The sequence below is a fragment of the Rattus norvegicus genome, chromosome X, assembly GCF_036323735.1.
Source record: "Rattus norvegicus strain BN/NHsdMcwi chromosome X, GRCr8, whole genome shotgun sequence".
NCBI lineage: Eukaryota > Metazoa > Chordata > Mammalia > Rodentia > Muridae > Rattus > Rattus norvegicus.
The window spans coordinates 71,880,798-71,898,108 of record NC_086039.1 but is presented as its reverse complement, the minus strand read 5'-3'; the positions used below and the strand labels follow the sequence as shown (position 1 = coordinate 71,898,108).

The 17,311-nt window shown below is 44.2% G+C and overlaps 1 protein-coding gene across 4 annotated transcripts in view; it reads right to left on the bottom strand.

Annotated features, from left to right (window-relative positions):
- Window positions 1–5,600: 5,600 nt before the first annotated feature.
- Dmrtc1a (DMRT-like family C1a) overlaps window positions 5,601–17,311 on the bottom strand; it is a 30,599-nt gene continuing 18,888 nt past the window's right edge. For 3 of the 4 annotated variants that reach the window (XM_063279727.1, XM_039099390.2, XM_039099389.2), the window contains 6 exons: window positions 8,993–9,150; window positions 8,650–8,705; window positions 8,290–8,426; window positions 7,451–7,511; window positions 7,140–7,269; window positions 5,601–6,134 (listed from right to left, as the gene is read on the bottom strand). In XM_063279727.1, coding sequence (XP_063135797.1) covers window positions 6,022–6,134; window positions 7,140–7,269; window positions 7,451–7,511; window positions 8,290–8,426; window positions 8,650–8,705; window positions 8,993–9,056 — 561 coding nt within the window. In that variant the 5' untranslated portion in view covers window positions 9,057–9,150 and the 3' untranslated portion in view covers window positions 5,601–6,021. Of the gene's footprint in view, window positions 6,135–7,139; window positions 7,270–7,450; window positions 7,512–8,289; window positions 8,427–8,649; window positions 8,706–8,992; window positions 9,151–10,854; window positions 10,914–17,311 lie in introns of those variants that run through there. The other variant, NM_001025288.1, reaches the window with a different exon arrangement.

Sequence of the window (17,311 nt, the reverse complement as noted above, 5' to 3'; positions counted from 1 at the left end):
ACGGAGTTGGCAGCCCTTGAGCGTGGTAGGTGGCGGCTACGAGGCTGCAGCCCCTTCTCTCCATCAGAACCTGAAAACACAAAAGGAGAGGCCAGAGCCAAATCACATATGTGTCGTCACCCGGCAGACCCTCCCACTTTGGTGACGCACCCAACCTAAGGTTTGTCCCTGCATCTGGGAACAGACACGTCCCCTTATCTCTGATTTGGGCTCCACCATTTTTCCGTCACAGTCACCAAAATACCACTTTGTCAAATCTGGGGTCTGTAGATAGGATCCTCACTGGGTAAGGGACGTTCTGCCCCTCCTCACACTCCTCCCCTAGATTTTCTGGCCTAGTGTCCATCACCATTTCTCCCAGACCTCTGTGAGAAGCAGAGAGTCAATTTTCCCTCATTGTTCTTCATTTTAGTGTTTCGACCACCCACAGTGGTCCCCACTAACGCCCTTCATCAGGTTGTTCTTCCTTGTTGTTTGGTTTGTTCTGCTTTGGTCTGGTTTGATCTGGTTTGCTTTGTTTTGGTTTGGTTTTGTCATCAGGGCTCGGCCTTCCTTCCCAGCCTCCACAGCTATGGAATTCTCTCTCCTCTGAGCTCATGACTGGAAGGCACGCAGCCTCCATATCTATACATCAAAATGCTCTGAGGTCATCCATCCCCACGCCCTCGTTCCCTTTCAGATCATTCCTTCCTGTGCATGACCTCCCAGGCCTCTTCAGTCTTTAGTGAACAGGGAATGCTGACCTGGGCTGGGAGTCACATGCCTAAGTCTATTCCCTCTATTTAATATGCTCTTGAACTCAGATAAGACCTGGCCACGTTGGGAGCTCAGAATCATTACTAGAGACCATATTCTTGGAGAAATGACATCAGTGATCCAAACTCTGATTAAAATGATTATGGAATCTTCATTTCTCGCTTCAGAGAGCTACTGAGCGCAGGCAATATGTGGTATTGGAGTCATTGCTCGGGGGCCTGTGATGCCATTACCTGAAACTGTGAAAGAAAGACATGAGTGGTTGTGGAGATCCCAACATGTTGGAGATGCCAGGGTAATGAGACATCAGTCAAAGAGAGCTAACTAAATACAGGGAGTAGGACCAGTCCAAGAGACATTTATGTTGCACACAAAAAAATAGTTTGCCTTTTTTATTTTACACCGAGGTGCAATTATGAAATTGCCTTGGAGCTGGTCCAAATAGTATGAGAGTGTGAGAGGTCCTGTCTCTCATCCCCTGGCTGCAGCACTCTGGAGAGTGAGCCCTACATCTCCCGGGCAGCACAGTATAGCTGACCCTGGTGGTAGGGCCCTGTGTAAGCAGGCCTTAAGGGCAGGCCTAAGGGAGAGCTCACACAGCCACTCATCCTCTGTGAGGGGGCATGGGCACAGGACAGATACACTTATCCCCCTTGTCCCTCACCACCTGTGGCAGGTGGGAGAGCTGGCCTCTGGGTCATCAAAGCAGAAGTGCTGGCCCAGCACCTCACCACTTGTACGGCTTAGGAGGGAAAGAGCCCTGTACCTCACCTGTGCAACACAGTAGAGCTGGCCATACTGGCATAAGTATAGCTGTGGGTTTCTTGGCTCCTCAAACATAACAGTGGAAGAGCTGGCCCTGCCTCTTGCTGGCTTTGGCGTTGGGTAAGCTAGCTGGGGCAGTGTTGGAGATCTTGTCCTAGTGGTGTACTGGCAGGCTGACCAGCTCAGCTATCACTCAGGATCAGATCCAGGGCTTTGAGTTGGCCCATCCCAACATCATTGGAGTGCTTGCAGGGGCAAGTCCTGCAGAACCAAGCTGCACGACCTCCATGACACAAGGCAACAAAAGAATATTTGAGAGGAGTCCCAGGGAGGATCTAGTATTGATAGCATAGCGGAAGCCAGAAGTCTCAATCCAGATCCTTTTTGCAATGAATATTTGCAAATAAAGATGTGTGGACAGGTGAATAGAAATGGCAGATGAGTAGAACAGGATTCCAAGATGTGAAATTCACAAAGAATCTATTAGAAGTGTTTTTAAAAGGTAGAGTGATTTATAGAGAGTACAAATCTGTCCCTTTTATTGAGGCTACTGGTGGATAAATGGAAACAAAATAAGGAGAAATAAAACAAAGAAATTGTCTCAAGTTTCAGTAGAGCCTTTAGATTTTTAAACAGTGTTAAGACCCTGGGAACCCTTGAAACTGGACAAAACACATTTTGCAATTTTATATATCCAGGAAACTATGGGGGCCGGGATTAGAATGTGGGGGTTTGAATGAAAAATATTCCCCATAGTCTGAGGCATTTGAACCCTTGGTTCCCATTTGGTAGCAGTGTTCCAGTACCTTAGAAGATGTGACCTTGCCAGGAGAAGGATGTCACTGGGAGCAGGATTTGAGAATGTAAACATTCAGGCCATTTCTAGTTGCTTTCTCTGCTTTTCCTTAAAGATTAAGATGTGAGTCCTCAGTTTCCTGCCCTAGTCATTACATCAACTCCTGGCTGCCATGATTCCCTGCCACAACAGTCTCTTAATCCTCTGGAACCCTGAGCCAAAATAAACCCCTTCTTCTGTAAGTTCCTTTGGTCATGGTATTTTATTATCGTGGGAGAAAAGTAATTAATACAACTCATAAAATGTCATTGAAAGTTTGCTTCCTTTTTCGATTCATCCAGAGATGTTCAGCTGTTGCTTCCTGCAGGTTTAGGGCCACAGCTCTACTCAATCACTTTCATATGCCGTCAGAGTGTAAGTTCTTAAGATCCCCTGAGGTTCCCAGTGCTGATTCAGTGAATGTTCTCCATGCTCCATACAGTAGAACATAGGCAGGCTCAGGATACTTTGTCTTGTTGGCCTCAAGGCAGTTCATGAAGCCCTATAAGGCACTCAGCTTATCAAATACCTAGTATGAACCTAATGTCTAACTGTTTACCCCTGCCAGATGTTTACCTGAAAGGTTCTACCTGTCATTTTTCAGCAGTGATTTTATGGCTTGCCTCAGTGGGGAAGATGAACTAAATTATACCATCAACTGCTGCTCGGCAAAGAATTCCAATTCTATATTTTTCTATTGTCTGCTTTTTTAGATTCCATGGCTTCAAATTTTGAGGACTAAATTAAAACCGAATAATATATGTTTCACAAGGTTCTATTCAAACTATGCAATGCAGCCCTTTCCTTTAGTTATTCATTGAGTCCTATTATTCACCATGCCATTTGCCTTTAACAAGTATGCAAATGCTCCAGGATTTGCATTTCTAGCGTTTTGTTTGTATGTGTTCTTCTGAAAGGTGCATTTGTTATTGGTATGGATTTTAACCCACATAAGTAGGTGTTATGTATCTCATTTTGTTTTGTACTTCTTGCTTTATACAGATAATAAATCAATCATTCAAATTATTCTTCCATGTGCTGACAAAGAGATCAGTAAGCATATATGTATATTGTGAACGCCACTTCAAACGTGATAGCTATATTGCTATACCAATTTGGAGACGAACTGTACTAGTAACTATTATATAAATATGAAACTATTCTAAAAATAGTTTATTTCAATCACAATGAATCACAAATTAAATTATTTTCAAACCAATTGTTTCCATAATCAAAGATGGACTGATATAAAAGCAGCAGGAATATTTTTCACTTTCACCTTGTGAAAAGGCAGACAGATTTTAATTCAGTAACTCTTCTTTTTCTTCTTGTGCCTTCTTAAGTCTTTTTAGGTAATTTTTAGATGATGTAAAAACTGCATCATTTCCATGTGGCTTTCCAATATATCTTGTGGCAATAATGTCTCTCACCAAGTGGGCTTGGCACCTTTGTCAAAGAGCATTTGACCAATATGGCTGAAGTTTTATTCCTGAGCACTATGCTGTCCTTCTGGATTGTTTGTCTTTGTGCATGCACATACCAGAATAGTGTGATAAGTGTAGCTTTATAATGTAATTTAAACTAAGAAGTAGGGGTTGGAGAGAAGGCACTTGTTCTTACAGATGACCTGCACTCAATTCCCAGTATGGTGATTCTCCACATTTGTATCTATGTGTGGTTTACCAGTAGTTCCAGGAGATCCCATGCCAATTTCTGAAGTCCCACAGGCACTGTTTATGGATGTGAAACATATGCATAAATGCAGGCAAAACACTGACACATACAATAAAATAATCTAATGAAAATTAAAAAAAAAACAAAAAATATCAGACACTAGTCTGGTATATATTTGACTTCTGTCTTCACTTTTGTTGTTTTTTGAACATTGTTTCGACTATCTGTCAAAGTTCTCTTACTTATCAATACAGTTTTTGTGTTTCCTTTCAATTGTTCATGAGGTCGCTCCTAGTTCTGAGTTCTGGCTTAACGTACAGGAAGACTGCTGCCAGTGGGTCAGAGGTTCAGTTACCTGTATAGCTTTTCCTAGTTTCCGGTTCCCAGCATTTTAGGCCTGCAGCTCTTAAATGCTGCTGGCCTCTGTTACGAGTGGCTTCCAACTGTCAACCAATTTCCTGAAGCCTTCCATGTCAGGCAAGATAGAATCTAGTTCGTCATATAGCTGCTAAATAACCCAGGACATTGAATCTCTCAGCCGGTCTACCATGTCAGTCCCAGTACAGGAGATAAGTGTTCCAGATTTCTCCTGGTTGTTCAACAGTATGTATAATAGAGATAGGAGCATGGAGATACATGCTTGAGAATTATCCTACACCTATAGCTAGAATTCTATCTTGTTTTTATCATGGCCTATGTGCTATGGCTTCTCAACAAACCTCCACAGTTCTCACAAGTCTTAGAGTACACGTATTCTTGACCATCATTATATAGAGAGTGTTTAATGTATGGTGTTTGTATAACCAAATGTCTTCTTTATATTGTATCTGAGTTTAAATTTTAAATGGAGTTCAGATAAAAGTTAAATACCAATATACCATACTTCTGTGAATTCAGAATTGCAAACATTGCCTAGTGGTAACTACAAATCCAGAAGGACTAACTCAGCTATGGGACCAACATGGGTCAAAGATACCACTGTATAGCAAGACCTTGGTTCTTTTTAAGGAATACTTGACTTTAATCATTTGTCACTGTGGAAGTATGGACTTAGGGATCATTTGTCCATGAAACTAAACTAGTCAAGGAAGTAGAAGAGAAGTGAAATGTTTTTTCAGTCTTGCTCCATATCCTACTTTTTCATGTTGATTTTTTTTTACCATCCGATGGAGAATATCAGAATTCTGGTTAATAGGGCATCAGGACAAAAGGGAATAAGAGTAGGGATATATATTATCAATAACTTGCAGTGAAATGAGAAGAGGCATGGAAGGAAAGGTGGAGAATGAGTGTATCCAACAAAGTCTGGTTGAGATTTCTGTCTGTCTGGTGGGGTCTCTATTTCTGCATTGAGTTTGAACAATGGCAGATACAAAATTTCATGTGACGATGAAAGAGCCCATTGAATACTGCATAATGTTGACTTGGATACCAAATAAAAGACATTGTGACTGATGTTTGCTCTTTTGAACCTGTTGCCTGATCCTTTAATAGAATTGATTTTGAGCTAACTGGTTAACAAAGTACCCTTCCTTGATATGTCGCTTAATAAAAAACACATACTACTTAATGCCTTACAAAATTATTTATTTTTGGTAACACACAAATCTAGATGCAATGTGAAAATCCTCATGTTTCCACATGCATGTTTAAGTACAGTAGTGCACAATTATGTGTGCAAGTGAGTGCACACAAAGGAAAACACTGGCATTTGATACCACTCAGAACCCACTGATTGATTGATCATATTAGATTGCACAAAGCATTTTATAAGACACATAAAAAGCCCCAGCTTCCAAAGAAATAAGGGGTGGGGTAAAGAACATAGGAAAGCCAAGTAATTGCCCTACATCATAAAAAGGATCTGAAAGCTTATAAAATACCTGAATGCTTAAAAAACACATTAAGCACTTTGGACAGGAGCCATTTTGCAAGTTCAGAAACAGGAATCAATCAGGCAGTGCTTTAGCGAGGCCTCATAGTCTGGGTTCTTAGGTCAAGAGGGACATGCAATCCAGATGTCCAGAAGGCAGCGAACCAGAGCTTGCAGGCCTTGGTGGCATAGAGGGGTTGGGCAGCTGCAGTCCCCTCTCTCCAGCAGTACCTGGAGACAGAAAGACAAAGTCCAGAACCAAATTATGTATGTGATACTCCGCTCAGCTCTCTCTTCACCATGTGTGTGTGTGTATGTGTGCGTGTGTGTGTGCGTGCGTGCGTGCGTGCGTGTGTGTGTGTGTGTGTGTGTGTGTGTGTGTGTGTGACACAATCTTGGATTTTTCAGTGAGACCAGAATGTACCCATCCCCATCAGAACCCTTTATCTCTGTTGTTAGCTCTACCATCCCTCAGTCACAGCCAGCCATCCCTTTTTTTCAAACCTGGGGTCTCTAGACATGATCCTTACTGGGTCAAGGAAACTCCTCACCCCACAGGTTTGCTGGTCCACCTTACATGAAACTCCCTGCTAGACCTCAGTGACAATCTCTCTAGCTTCATTAATTGTCTTTTGTGCCAGCATGTCCACCCAGAGTGCCTTCCCACTCACAAACCAGTTTGGTATTTTTGTCTCACCAGTATGCAGCCTTTCATCTCAGACTTCCCAGTCATGTAATACTCCTCTGAACTCATGAAGCCCTTCATGTTTGAGTGAGAAATTAAAACCTACTGGTCAAATTTAACCTGAAACAACTGCCTAGGCTCCATATCATATCTCCATGAGGATGTTCTAAGTCAGTATCCATTTCAGACTCTTATCCCCTGGGCTTGTCCTTTCAGTCCTTCTCAGTCTACAGTGGACTGTGACACAACCACAACCATGCATGGGGAGGAGCCATTACACAGTTCTAATCCTTCTACTTGATATACTGTCAACTCTGCTATCTCAGGGACCTTGGTCTACCTGTTTCTTGATGTCAGGACACTGGCCATTGGTTATTGAACAAAGATGGCAGCAACCTGAAGATTTGCTGAGTGACCCCAAGGCACCATCTCTCCAGTCAGACTTAGGAACTTGAGAGTTTGGTTCTGAGCTGGTTAAAACCACCAACACTGGGTTCCCAACGATCAAAAACTCATCACACAGCCTCTTACCTCCCAAATACCCTACATACCGGGCATGCCACAGGGCTGGTGACGTGTCTGAGAAGAATTTTTCAGAGCCAGCAGAGCCTCAGCAGCCTCCAGCATCTCCTGCCACTCTAAGGTGGCAGAAACTGAAGCCTGGTTGGAGGCACTGGAGCCCTGTAGAAGAAAGGGTATGGTAGAATGAAGACTAGGAAAGTATGTGTCCTCCCCTACGACAAGTGACCCTCTAGCACCTAGTTTCTCCCAGTTGCTCCCCCACCTCCCTTGGTCTACTAGTGTCCCCATCCCCAGAAGCTGTTGCCTCCCATTGTTCTGAATCCCAAGTCTTTGCCAGGACCTGTGGCTGCAGTAGCATCGGGTCGGTGGTGGCACAGGGCTGAAGAATCAGGCTTGGGCACCTGGAAGAAGAGGAGAGGCCAACGGATTAAAAGTTCTCATGGAAATCTACTATCAGTAGACAGAGTAGCAAAGATTTGCAACATAGAGGTGTGGGAATCCAAATGATTGCGTGGGTATTTGTTCTTAGACTTTGGATAAACTCCTCCTATTGACAGACACATTTTCCTTCTATCCCTCTTTTTCCTGCATCTCTGAGAAAACAATTTGTACTGGCTTTTTCCTCTAGGGACTACAATGAAGATGTTTTAGTCTGAAAGTGACTGAAGGTATGTGAGGACCATTCTTTTGAGAGGCTCCATCCTGCTTCCATTTTACCTAATCACCTCAAGCCATGAAAGCCAATTTAGATTTATTTCCAGGAATTTTTTTCTGCTGGTCTCTAGGCATTTCCCTGAGGCCCCATGACCCTCTTTATAATACTCCAACAGTTCAACAGGACCTTCTTTCTGTCTGTCAAAAAGTAATAACATTCTCACCACTTTTGAGGGGCTCCTATGTGGTAGACCTTGTGGTAGTCCTCTTTCCAATGCTATACATATAGACTATGCTACACTTGCTGGGAAACAGAGACTTTGAAAAATAGACGCACATCCAGACAGATGTCAACTCTGAGAGTGTTCTGTCCTTGCCTCTTTGCCAGAGATGCTGCCTTCTCCTTCCCCTACTCCTTTACCTCTAACTTCCTATTCTCACCCACTTGTTGCTACCTTCCGTGGCACTAAGCACAACATTGGAATTCTCAAACACAGGACACTCCATGTTTCTTGGTCTACTCACATGCTTGGCATGGCAGAGGGCCCATAGGGCTCCCCAGAAAGGGACACCGTCAGTTGTTGCCCCATTGTCTCTGGAGTATATGGCACAGATGTTGTTTCTGGGAGCTGGCTCAGAAGCACAGGCCCTTGGGAGCTCTCCTGAAGTGGCAGAAATCAAAGATGAGAATCAGGCACCCAGATGTTTATAGAAAGATTAAAGAAGGAGTATAGTTTTAGATGAAAATAAGAACACTCAATCTTTGATTTGCCACGAGAGGAGTAGGCCATATAATTGGAAGTGGAAACTCTCTCTGGGATATAGTGGAAAGATTCTGGGCAATGGCGATGAGGAAATTCCCCTTAAGCAATAGACTCTTCTTACCTGCTGAGTTGCTGTGTCAACCTGGGCCTGGAGTTGGTGCACACTGTTTTTTCCAGCTGTAAAATAAGAATCATGTATGAGTTGGTGCTTCCTCCCCCACCATCCCTACTAAAATAGCCAAAACCCATACTGAGTTCTAGTGTCATCATAGATCTTTTCAGCTCCCTGACACTTGGCAAATCATTTCTTCTTGTAAATACTTAGTACCTGACACTGATTTTATTTTACACACCAGAGAGTTCTTGCTGAAAGTCACAATGAAAGTCAGTGATGGGACAGGTCACAGAACAATTCACGCTTCCTCCTACAAGTTCAGGTATGTCACTGAGTGAAAGATACTTACTGCGAACTCCTTCTTCCACAGTCAATTTCTTGACATGCACGTGCGATTTAGGGGCAGCAGCCATAGTCCCTTTCTGTCTCCGAACCACGTGTTTCTTTACCCGTGTGGCCTGCTCCTTCTTGGAGGCACTCACAGCAGAAACTGCTTTACGTACTTCCCTAAAGTAGAGGGGATTTAATATCTAATGTTCATTACATATAGAAGCCTGATTATTTCCTTTCCCAGATACTATACACAGGAAAAGAAGGCATAATTTTGACACTCCCAACACTTGAAGAGGCATAAATGTTTTTATTTCCTGATTTGGATGGTGATGCTATGGCTGTAACAGTTAGCAAAGCAATCTGCCACTGAGTTGGGGCTAACTTGAATCTCCCAAGTTGCACCAGCCACCATAACTTGCCTTAAATTTGTGCTCTTAGGTGTGGGGCCATCCATAGGAACATAGGAACACCAGGGCCACACCTCAGGTTCTCCCTAAGCCCAACAATTATCAATAGTTTATAACACTTGAGTTACATGTGGAGATTCATGAGCCCCTTCCCAAAGCATGCTAGATTATTGACTGGCTTGATGTTTTGCTGGTTACGTGCTATGAGTTCACAAGTAAAGTGGTCCTGACACAAGTGGAACACGCTGTCTTGACCTAGTCTTTCTTGTCTTTTGTGTCTCACAAACATCCTGCTTCTTGTTTCAATTGTTGCCCGAGCCTTGGTGGGGGAGAGGAGAACATGTGATACAGATAAACCAGTTATGGCTGAACATTTCCCAGGCACTTGTTTTCTGTCCTTTGATCAGTAAGGAATTGCTTACGTAATTGCATTCCACTAAACATAAAGAAAACAAAACAAAAAACACCTCTGGATTATCTTCTTTAAAAGTGACATGATAGCTGATACAGAAAATAATATACACTCCAGATAAAAGTCATCCCCTAAATGGCGGAAATGTTGTACGAGGTTACTAATTGAAAATTTTAGTATACAAAAACCCACTAAAATTCAATCAACTAGTTGCTCAAGGTGTTTTAATACAGTCTTCAATAACAGTAAAATAGACGACGTATCTGATGGGAATGTTGGCCTAATCACTGAAAGACTCAATGAGAGAAAACTGTTAAAATCTGGCTGAGAAAAATTAAAATAAGAGAAAGTATGAAGCTCATCAAAAGGTCAGGACTGTCCCTCGCTGAAATCATTAACAAAATAAAAGTTATCGCTCGAAGTTCTATGGGAATGTGTAGGACCCAAAATGGCTGACGACATTTGGAGGAGGAACAAAGATGGAGGAGTGAACTCCAGAAATAAAAATTAGTATACAATATGGTGGTAAGCGCCACAGCATGGAGTCACCATGGGACTGAACATACACATCAGTGAATTCAAAGGAATACCACAAACAACACTGCAAAACCTCTGAGATAAGCAGATACCCTCAAAGAAAATTTTTTTAAAAGCAAATACACCTCAATTGTTCCCATGGCTCACAAAGACTTACCTCAAATAAAGGCAAAGATTTACGTTTAAACTGCTAACTTTAAAAACCTTTGTCTGGATCATGACGACTGCCCTGCCCATTGGAGAAGCCCCGCAGGCCCCAAAATATTTCCAACACCCACCTTCCACTAGAAGGAGTCACATGGGAGCAATTATGTACGCAACCTATAGGTTGCAATCCCCTCAGGGAGGAAGGCTAGAGACAAGTCCCTATGGCCTCAGGGCGCCATGCCCAGCACAAACTCCAGGCTTTTAGAAAGCATTTGGACACAGAACATCCTGAGAGCCATGAGAAACATCATAGTCCTAATTAGAGGAGGAGACCACAAACAGGCCTCAAGAGCACCCCACAGAAGGACCACTCACCGTGAACCCGAAGGCCTCTGCATTTTCAGTTCAGCCAGTGGAACGTGTGTTCAGGCTGCTGAGCTGACCAGAGTGAAGAAGGAAAGGCAGACAAGTAACAAGAAAGTTCGGAGGGGAGGGATTTAGGACACAGGCCACACACCAGAAATGTATCCACTGGTTGAGCACAGTGTTCTAGGCTGAAAGAGGGAGGAACCAGGCAATGAGAGGAGCTGAGAGCTATGAAGAGGGCAGAGTTTGGGCTATGAAGAGGGCGGGTTTGAGCTACACAGGGGGCAGGACAGAAACTCCACACCCAGCGTAGAGGGTAGCTACGCAGATCCGTGAGCAGAAGTCCTAGAGTGAGGTGTCCCTGGAACCATCAGACAGGCTGTTGGAAGCATGATCTTTGGCCCCTTCTTTCCACCTCCTGAGTCTGCATGCTCATAGTATGTGGGATGAAAAACCCTCCATGTTGGTCTGAACAAGACAGGTAGCCCCTATTCTCGAGCCTCTGCATCTCCAACAGCTGTGCGGAAGCACAACACAGTACCCATATGTGGTTGTGGACAGCAGCCATGTTGGGACTGAGTGCCACCTTAACTCTAACTTTCAGATTAGGAGAAACCCAATACACTTCTCCCAGGACAGTGTGGTCTATGCTCACACCATGGAGAACTCATCCAACAGCCCAAGAGGGACCAGGGAGCCTGCTCCTCCACGAAGGAGATGGAGGGGCCGCTTCTAGAGAGCCCTGGCAAGCATGTCCAAGTTCTTCAGGTGAGGACCCCAGCCAGCCCTTGCCTCTCTCTCTATTCGCGGCTTGCCAGGCTGTCTCCCTTGCTCTCCCCCACACAGAACCTGAGCCCTCTTCTCAGTTCCAGCAGGCGTAATAAGGGTCCACCTGTCTGTCTGTTTCCTCCTCAGCAGAGGACGCTGACCAACCCAAGGCTGAGACCACGGGAGTCCTAGACAGGGACCCATGCACAGTGATCAAGACCTTCGGCACCTCAGGTCCCTACTCTCCGAAGAATCCTGTCCCGTGATGTTGAAATAAATGCTGGCATACTTTCCAATGTTCTTTGGCTTTGTGAAACTTCTTTCACATTCCGTACTCACATCAACTTAAGAAGTGTTGGGGATGATGTTTCGGTGATGCGGGTGGGAATATCTGAGAGGGGAGAGATAGAATCATTCTACCTGCCCCCAAAGCGATCGTGTTCCCTCCTTGAATCAATGATGCTTGCTCTGGGCAGGGGCATTTGTTACAATGCAGTCTCCACTCGAGTGTGTTTCCTCACAGATGGCAGCTCTTCCCAGAGCCTGCCATACAGCAAGGACCCTTGTCCTCTAAGAAAGCTTCATAGTTGAATATCTTGAGCAGTGGTTGTGAAGGGTGTGGGGCACACACACACATAAAGAATCTACAGAGACACTTAAGGGGCTTTAAAAATCATGCTCACAAACAGTATCCCCCCAATCACAGCTCCTCAAGACCAGAGACCCCCACAAGAGGTAACCTTGCCTCCAACTAAGCAAGGCTGCTCTCCACATAATGACGGTTTCTTCACTTCCTGGTGACCTTGGAAGTTACTGCAACAGAGTTTCCTCAGGGCAAAGCTGGAAGGGAGGAGAGAGCACAGCTGCTCTTTTTACCCTGAGGTAAAAGCAGGCAGTTTTACTGAACTATGGAGTGTATTTTCCCTGTAAGAGAACATAAACGGCCTATAGAAACACCGAAAAAGGTTTCCCCCTTTAAAGAACATAGTCTCCGGTACACTTGAAACTAGTGAATTAAAATATGCTTGGCTGAGGCCAGCTGACCCTCCTCCTTTCTTCCTGGGAGAGGGAGGACCCTCTCAGAGGTGGTGTATGAGCAGAGAGCAGGTTTTCAAATCCCAAACCCTTGTTTTCAATTCCTGTAGAACAGCCAGGGCGAAATGCAGAGGGAGGGGACTAGCCAACTAGTCCCAAAGCCCATTTGCTCACAAACGTCATTGCTTTCAAAAATAACTCACAAAGTCTGTATCTCGGCTCACTGAGTGAAAGGTACACACCTGGGGCAGGAGAGATGGCTCAGGGGTTAAGAGCACTAACTGCTATTAGAGGTCCTAATTTCAATCCCACCAACCATCTGGTGCTCACAACCATCTGTAAAAAGGGCTCAGAGCCCTCTTCTAGTTTGTCTGAGGACATCTGCAGCATTTCATATACTTGAAATAAATAATTATTTTAAGAAGGTACAATTCATCCTGGAGGAGAGTGTGTAAGCAGAATTCACTGTGGCAGGAGCAGGAAACTTTCCCAGTTTTCACAACTGGGAAAAATGAACCTCATTGAGCAGGGGACACTGGGATTTCTATTTCCCCTTTTATTGAACCCTGAAACACAGTCCATGTAAGGACATGGTCCACACTCATAAACCGTCCACCTCTCCTCAGGACAGTGGTTCCAGAAATATCTTCACAGACATATGCGGAGTTATGTCTCCCAGTTGATTCACAATACAGTCAGATCCACAGTGAAGGCTGGTCATTACCACTTTGTTCATCCCAGTGACTTAGATACATTCTGTCTATGGCACATTTGATGCTCTGAGCGTCATCTGTCCCCAACAGTCATCAGTCTACTCACTCGGGCCCTATGATAGCTGGTTTCCTATTGTTGTGAATAACACCATGGACCTAAAGCTATCTGGGTAGGAAAGGGCCTGTTTCATCCCACAATTTAGGGTCCTACTCTTAAGTGACCGAGGAAGACAGGAACTCAAGGCAGGAACTGAAGCAGAGTTTATAGAGCAAGGCTGATTACTGCCTAGTTTTCTTGGCTCGTTCAGCCTATTTTCTTATATAACACAAGGCCACTGGCCTAGGGACAGCCCTGCCCCAGTAGACTGGGCTTTCCACCATCACTGGTTAATCAAGAACATATGCATGCCAGTCTGACACAAAGATTTCCCCAACTGAGCTTTCCTCCTGCCAGATGACCCTAGCTTATGTCACGTTGACAAAAAGGTAACTAAATCAGTCCAACCTCAGTTGGGAGGTTGAGCACTATACCATAACGTATCAAGTCATAGTTGAACCTGAGGTCCACCATCCCAAAAGAAGCATAGAATTTTCAATTCCCAGCACACAGGTAGTCTGCCCGGTGTTTATGCGATCTTACTTTATAAACCTATGCGTGTTCATGTGAGTGACTGTCTTCCTCTGTGTGTGTGTGTGTGTGTGTGTGTGTGTGTGTGTGTGTGTGTGTGTGTGTGTGAGAGAGAGAGAGAGAGAGAGAGAGAGAGAGAGAGAGAGAGATTAAACACTGGATGTCTATTGAAATATTTCGTGAAATGTGGTTGGACTCAGTAGAGACACTAGGACTCAGGTAGGACAAACGCAGCTGGATTGAACTATGAGGAGCCCTCGCAAATGCTCCTCCTCCCATTCCATACCCCTCTGCCCAGCACTCACTAGACTCAAGTTTACGATGGCCACAGAAGTACAATCTCCCCACTGACCACAAGACACTCACTGGTGTCATTCAGCAATATCAGGACATTTTTGTCTCCCAAATGATGTACCTCTGCCACTGATCTCACCCTTGCTCCAATCACCTATCCAAGTCCTTCTAGGACAATGGTTCTCAGCCATTGGTTCTCAACCCCCATGGGGGTTGCATATTGATATCCTGAACATCAGATATTTTTACTACGACTCACAACAGTAGAAACTTAAGTTCTGAAGTGACAATGAAATAATATTTTGTTGGGGTATCACTGCATTTGGAAGGTTGAGAACGACTGCTCTAGGTGCTGACAAGCCTGTCTCTTGCCTCCTGCTCTGTACACAGCTACAGAGTCGCAACTTCACAGGAGAAGATACTTTCGTCAGTCACCCTGGGCTCTCACAAGTGATTCTTGTACACTCACCAATTAAACGTTTGTTCTAAGCCAGGACCCAGGACACGGTCCAGTGTAAGTGTTGGCTCTTCTCAGGCCCAGAGCATGTGGAGTTTTAACCCTGGGATCTCATAGCTGTATGCATGTGTTCACCCCAGCGTTCTCAAAACAAAGCTCAAAATAAAAATTGTATGCAATTAGGATTTAAAAGTATATGAAACATTGTGAAATGACTACCATCAAGCTAAAAAGCACATCAGTCGTCGCCCAGAGTAACCATTATTCCTTTGTGGTGAAAACACTCAGGATTTCTACCTTGCTGGTTTCAAGGGCACAGGGAAGTCTTAAATATATGCTGAATGTAAGTGTTTGATACAGATTTAAACTTGCAATGTTGTATCATAATGGAACCAAATAGTAGACAATTTCGATGTGTTTTAAAAGTTACAAACAGCTAACACAGCCTATTTATTACGTACTTCATAGAGCATATACAGCACCTATACAATCTTCAGCTATGAATACTCTTAACCATGAGCACCGAAGTCTACATTATATTCTTATACAAAAAATAAGTGTGTGTCTGTCAACGGGCCTCTTCCCATTGGCCACCTGTACCTCCCAGACGATGGCAACCACTGGCCTCTCACTTTACCTCTGAGAAAGCAGGAAACACATCCTTCTTTTTTTGTTTTTGTTTTTGTTTTTGTTTTTTTGGGGGGGTTCTTTTTTTTTTGGAGCTGGGGACTGAACCCAGGGCCTTGCGCTTCCTAGGTAAGCGCTCTACCACTGAGCTAAATCCCCAGCCCCCATCCTTCTTTTTTAAGTCTCGGTGCACCTTAGTCCTACTTCACCCATGTTAGTGAACAACAGCCAACTGAAAGCCCTGCCGGTATTTCTCTCTATTGCTAGCTAAATGGTGTTTTGTGTGTGTGTGCACATATGACTCTGTGTCTGAGAAAGGGTATTTTTTAAAGACGCTGTGGTTTGTACATTAGACTTTTCACATGGTAAGTAAGCATTGTCCTGCTTGGCTATATCCTAGCCCATCTTTACAGTAGGAAGAAATTTGACGTTATCTACTACGTTTCAGCACGTTGTACTTACACTCACTCTCTAGCACATGCAAGCCTTCCTCCCTCTGAATCAGCCTCCAAGGTGCCTGAAATTGGAGGATTTGCCTCCCCACACTCAGATCCAACTATACTGGTGATCTATTTGTCCTCTAACAGACATTGAGCTTATATCGCTAAAACAGGTGTTGGTGGTGATTCTTCCCCCGGCATGGGAATGCAGAAAGTCTTGCAATGATTAATGGTATTTCCTTTGGACACACCACCAATCTGGGTGCAGCTAGAATGCAAAGTGGTTCACATTTTAATGTTTTGAGATACGTGCATGGTGTTTTCTTCAATAGTTGCTGTGCTGAATGGGGGAATTTGCTCCTCGTTGACCCTAATTCCCAAATCTGCCAATATGGTAATACAAAGGTGAGTCGACATCTCACTTTGAATTTCACTCATGTTTCCCTAATGATTATTGCTGAAAACTTTTGTCTATATCTGTTGGCCTTTTGTATCTCCTTTCACCAATGTCTAATCAGGTCCTTTGTACATGTGTGATCCTCCTGCCTCAGCTTCCTGCAGCAAATGCTACTGGCATGTGCAACTACAACCGGCTCCTTTGTCCATTTGTAAGCATGGATGTCTGTGGGTTTATTTTGCTACTGAGTTCAGTCTCTTCCTTATATTTTTGATATTTATCATACCTTGATGCCCACATGAAGTCCTACCAACATTCACAGTATCTAGAGGACAGAGACCTAGCATTTGGAGGATTGTGTGCTGCCTAAATGGTTGTCTGAGGGACGGCACAAATTTTTCACCTCAGCTGAGACGACATGGCTCTCCACCCATTCAACACTTGTGGCTACAGTGAAGACCTGAGTTAGAGGAATGGACCTGGAGAGGCAGGTACTAAATAATGGTCAAGGCCAATGTGAATCTCTTGATACCCCTACCCCATACATCTTGAGGCTCACACAGGGTCCTGTCCAGCACACCCCATCCTCAGGGCAATTCTGGGATGTTTTGTCTCTTGGGGTGTGGTGGAAGTCAGACACTTATAAAGTTATAAGGACAGTTGATTGGAGTTTTTACAACAGTGGGCTGTGAAAGCTGGCAGTGAAAGTTTCCAGAGCTTAGCTTGGTCATTGCCTTGTGAGTGGGGAGTGTTTTTCCTTTTTACCTAAATTCTCACTATATCCAGCAGGTATGGCCTTGTTTTAATATGTGTGTCACTGGGAGTGGCTTTGAGGTTTCCAAAGCCCACAGCATTGCAGGCGACTGGCTCACACCCTCTCTGCATGCTTACTTTCTCAAAGACTTAGCTCACAGCTACTACTCCAGCAACGTGGCTGTCTCCTGCCTGCTAAGCACTATGTCTATCTGCCTACTGCTCTGCTTCCGGCCATGACTTTCATGACAATTTCTTAGTCTGTAAACAACCCCCAGCCAAACACCACTTTCTTTAGCTAGTTGCTTTGCTCATGGTGTCTCTTCAGAACAATACAGAAGTAGCTAAGACACT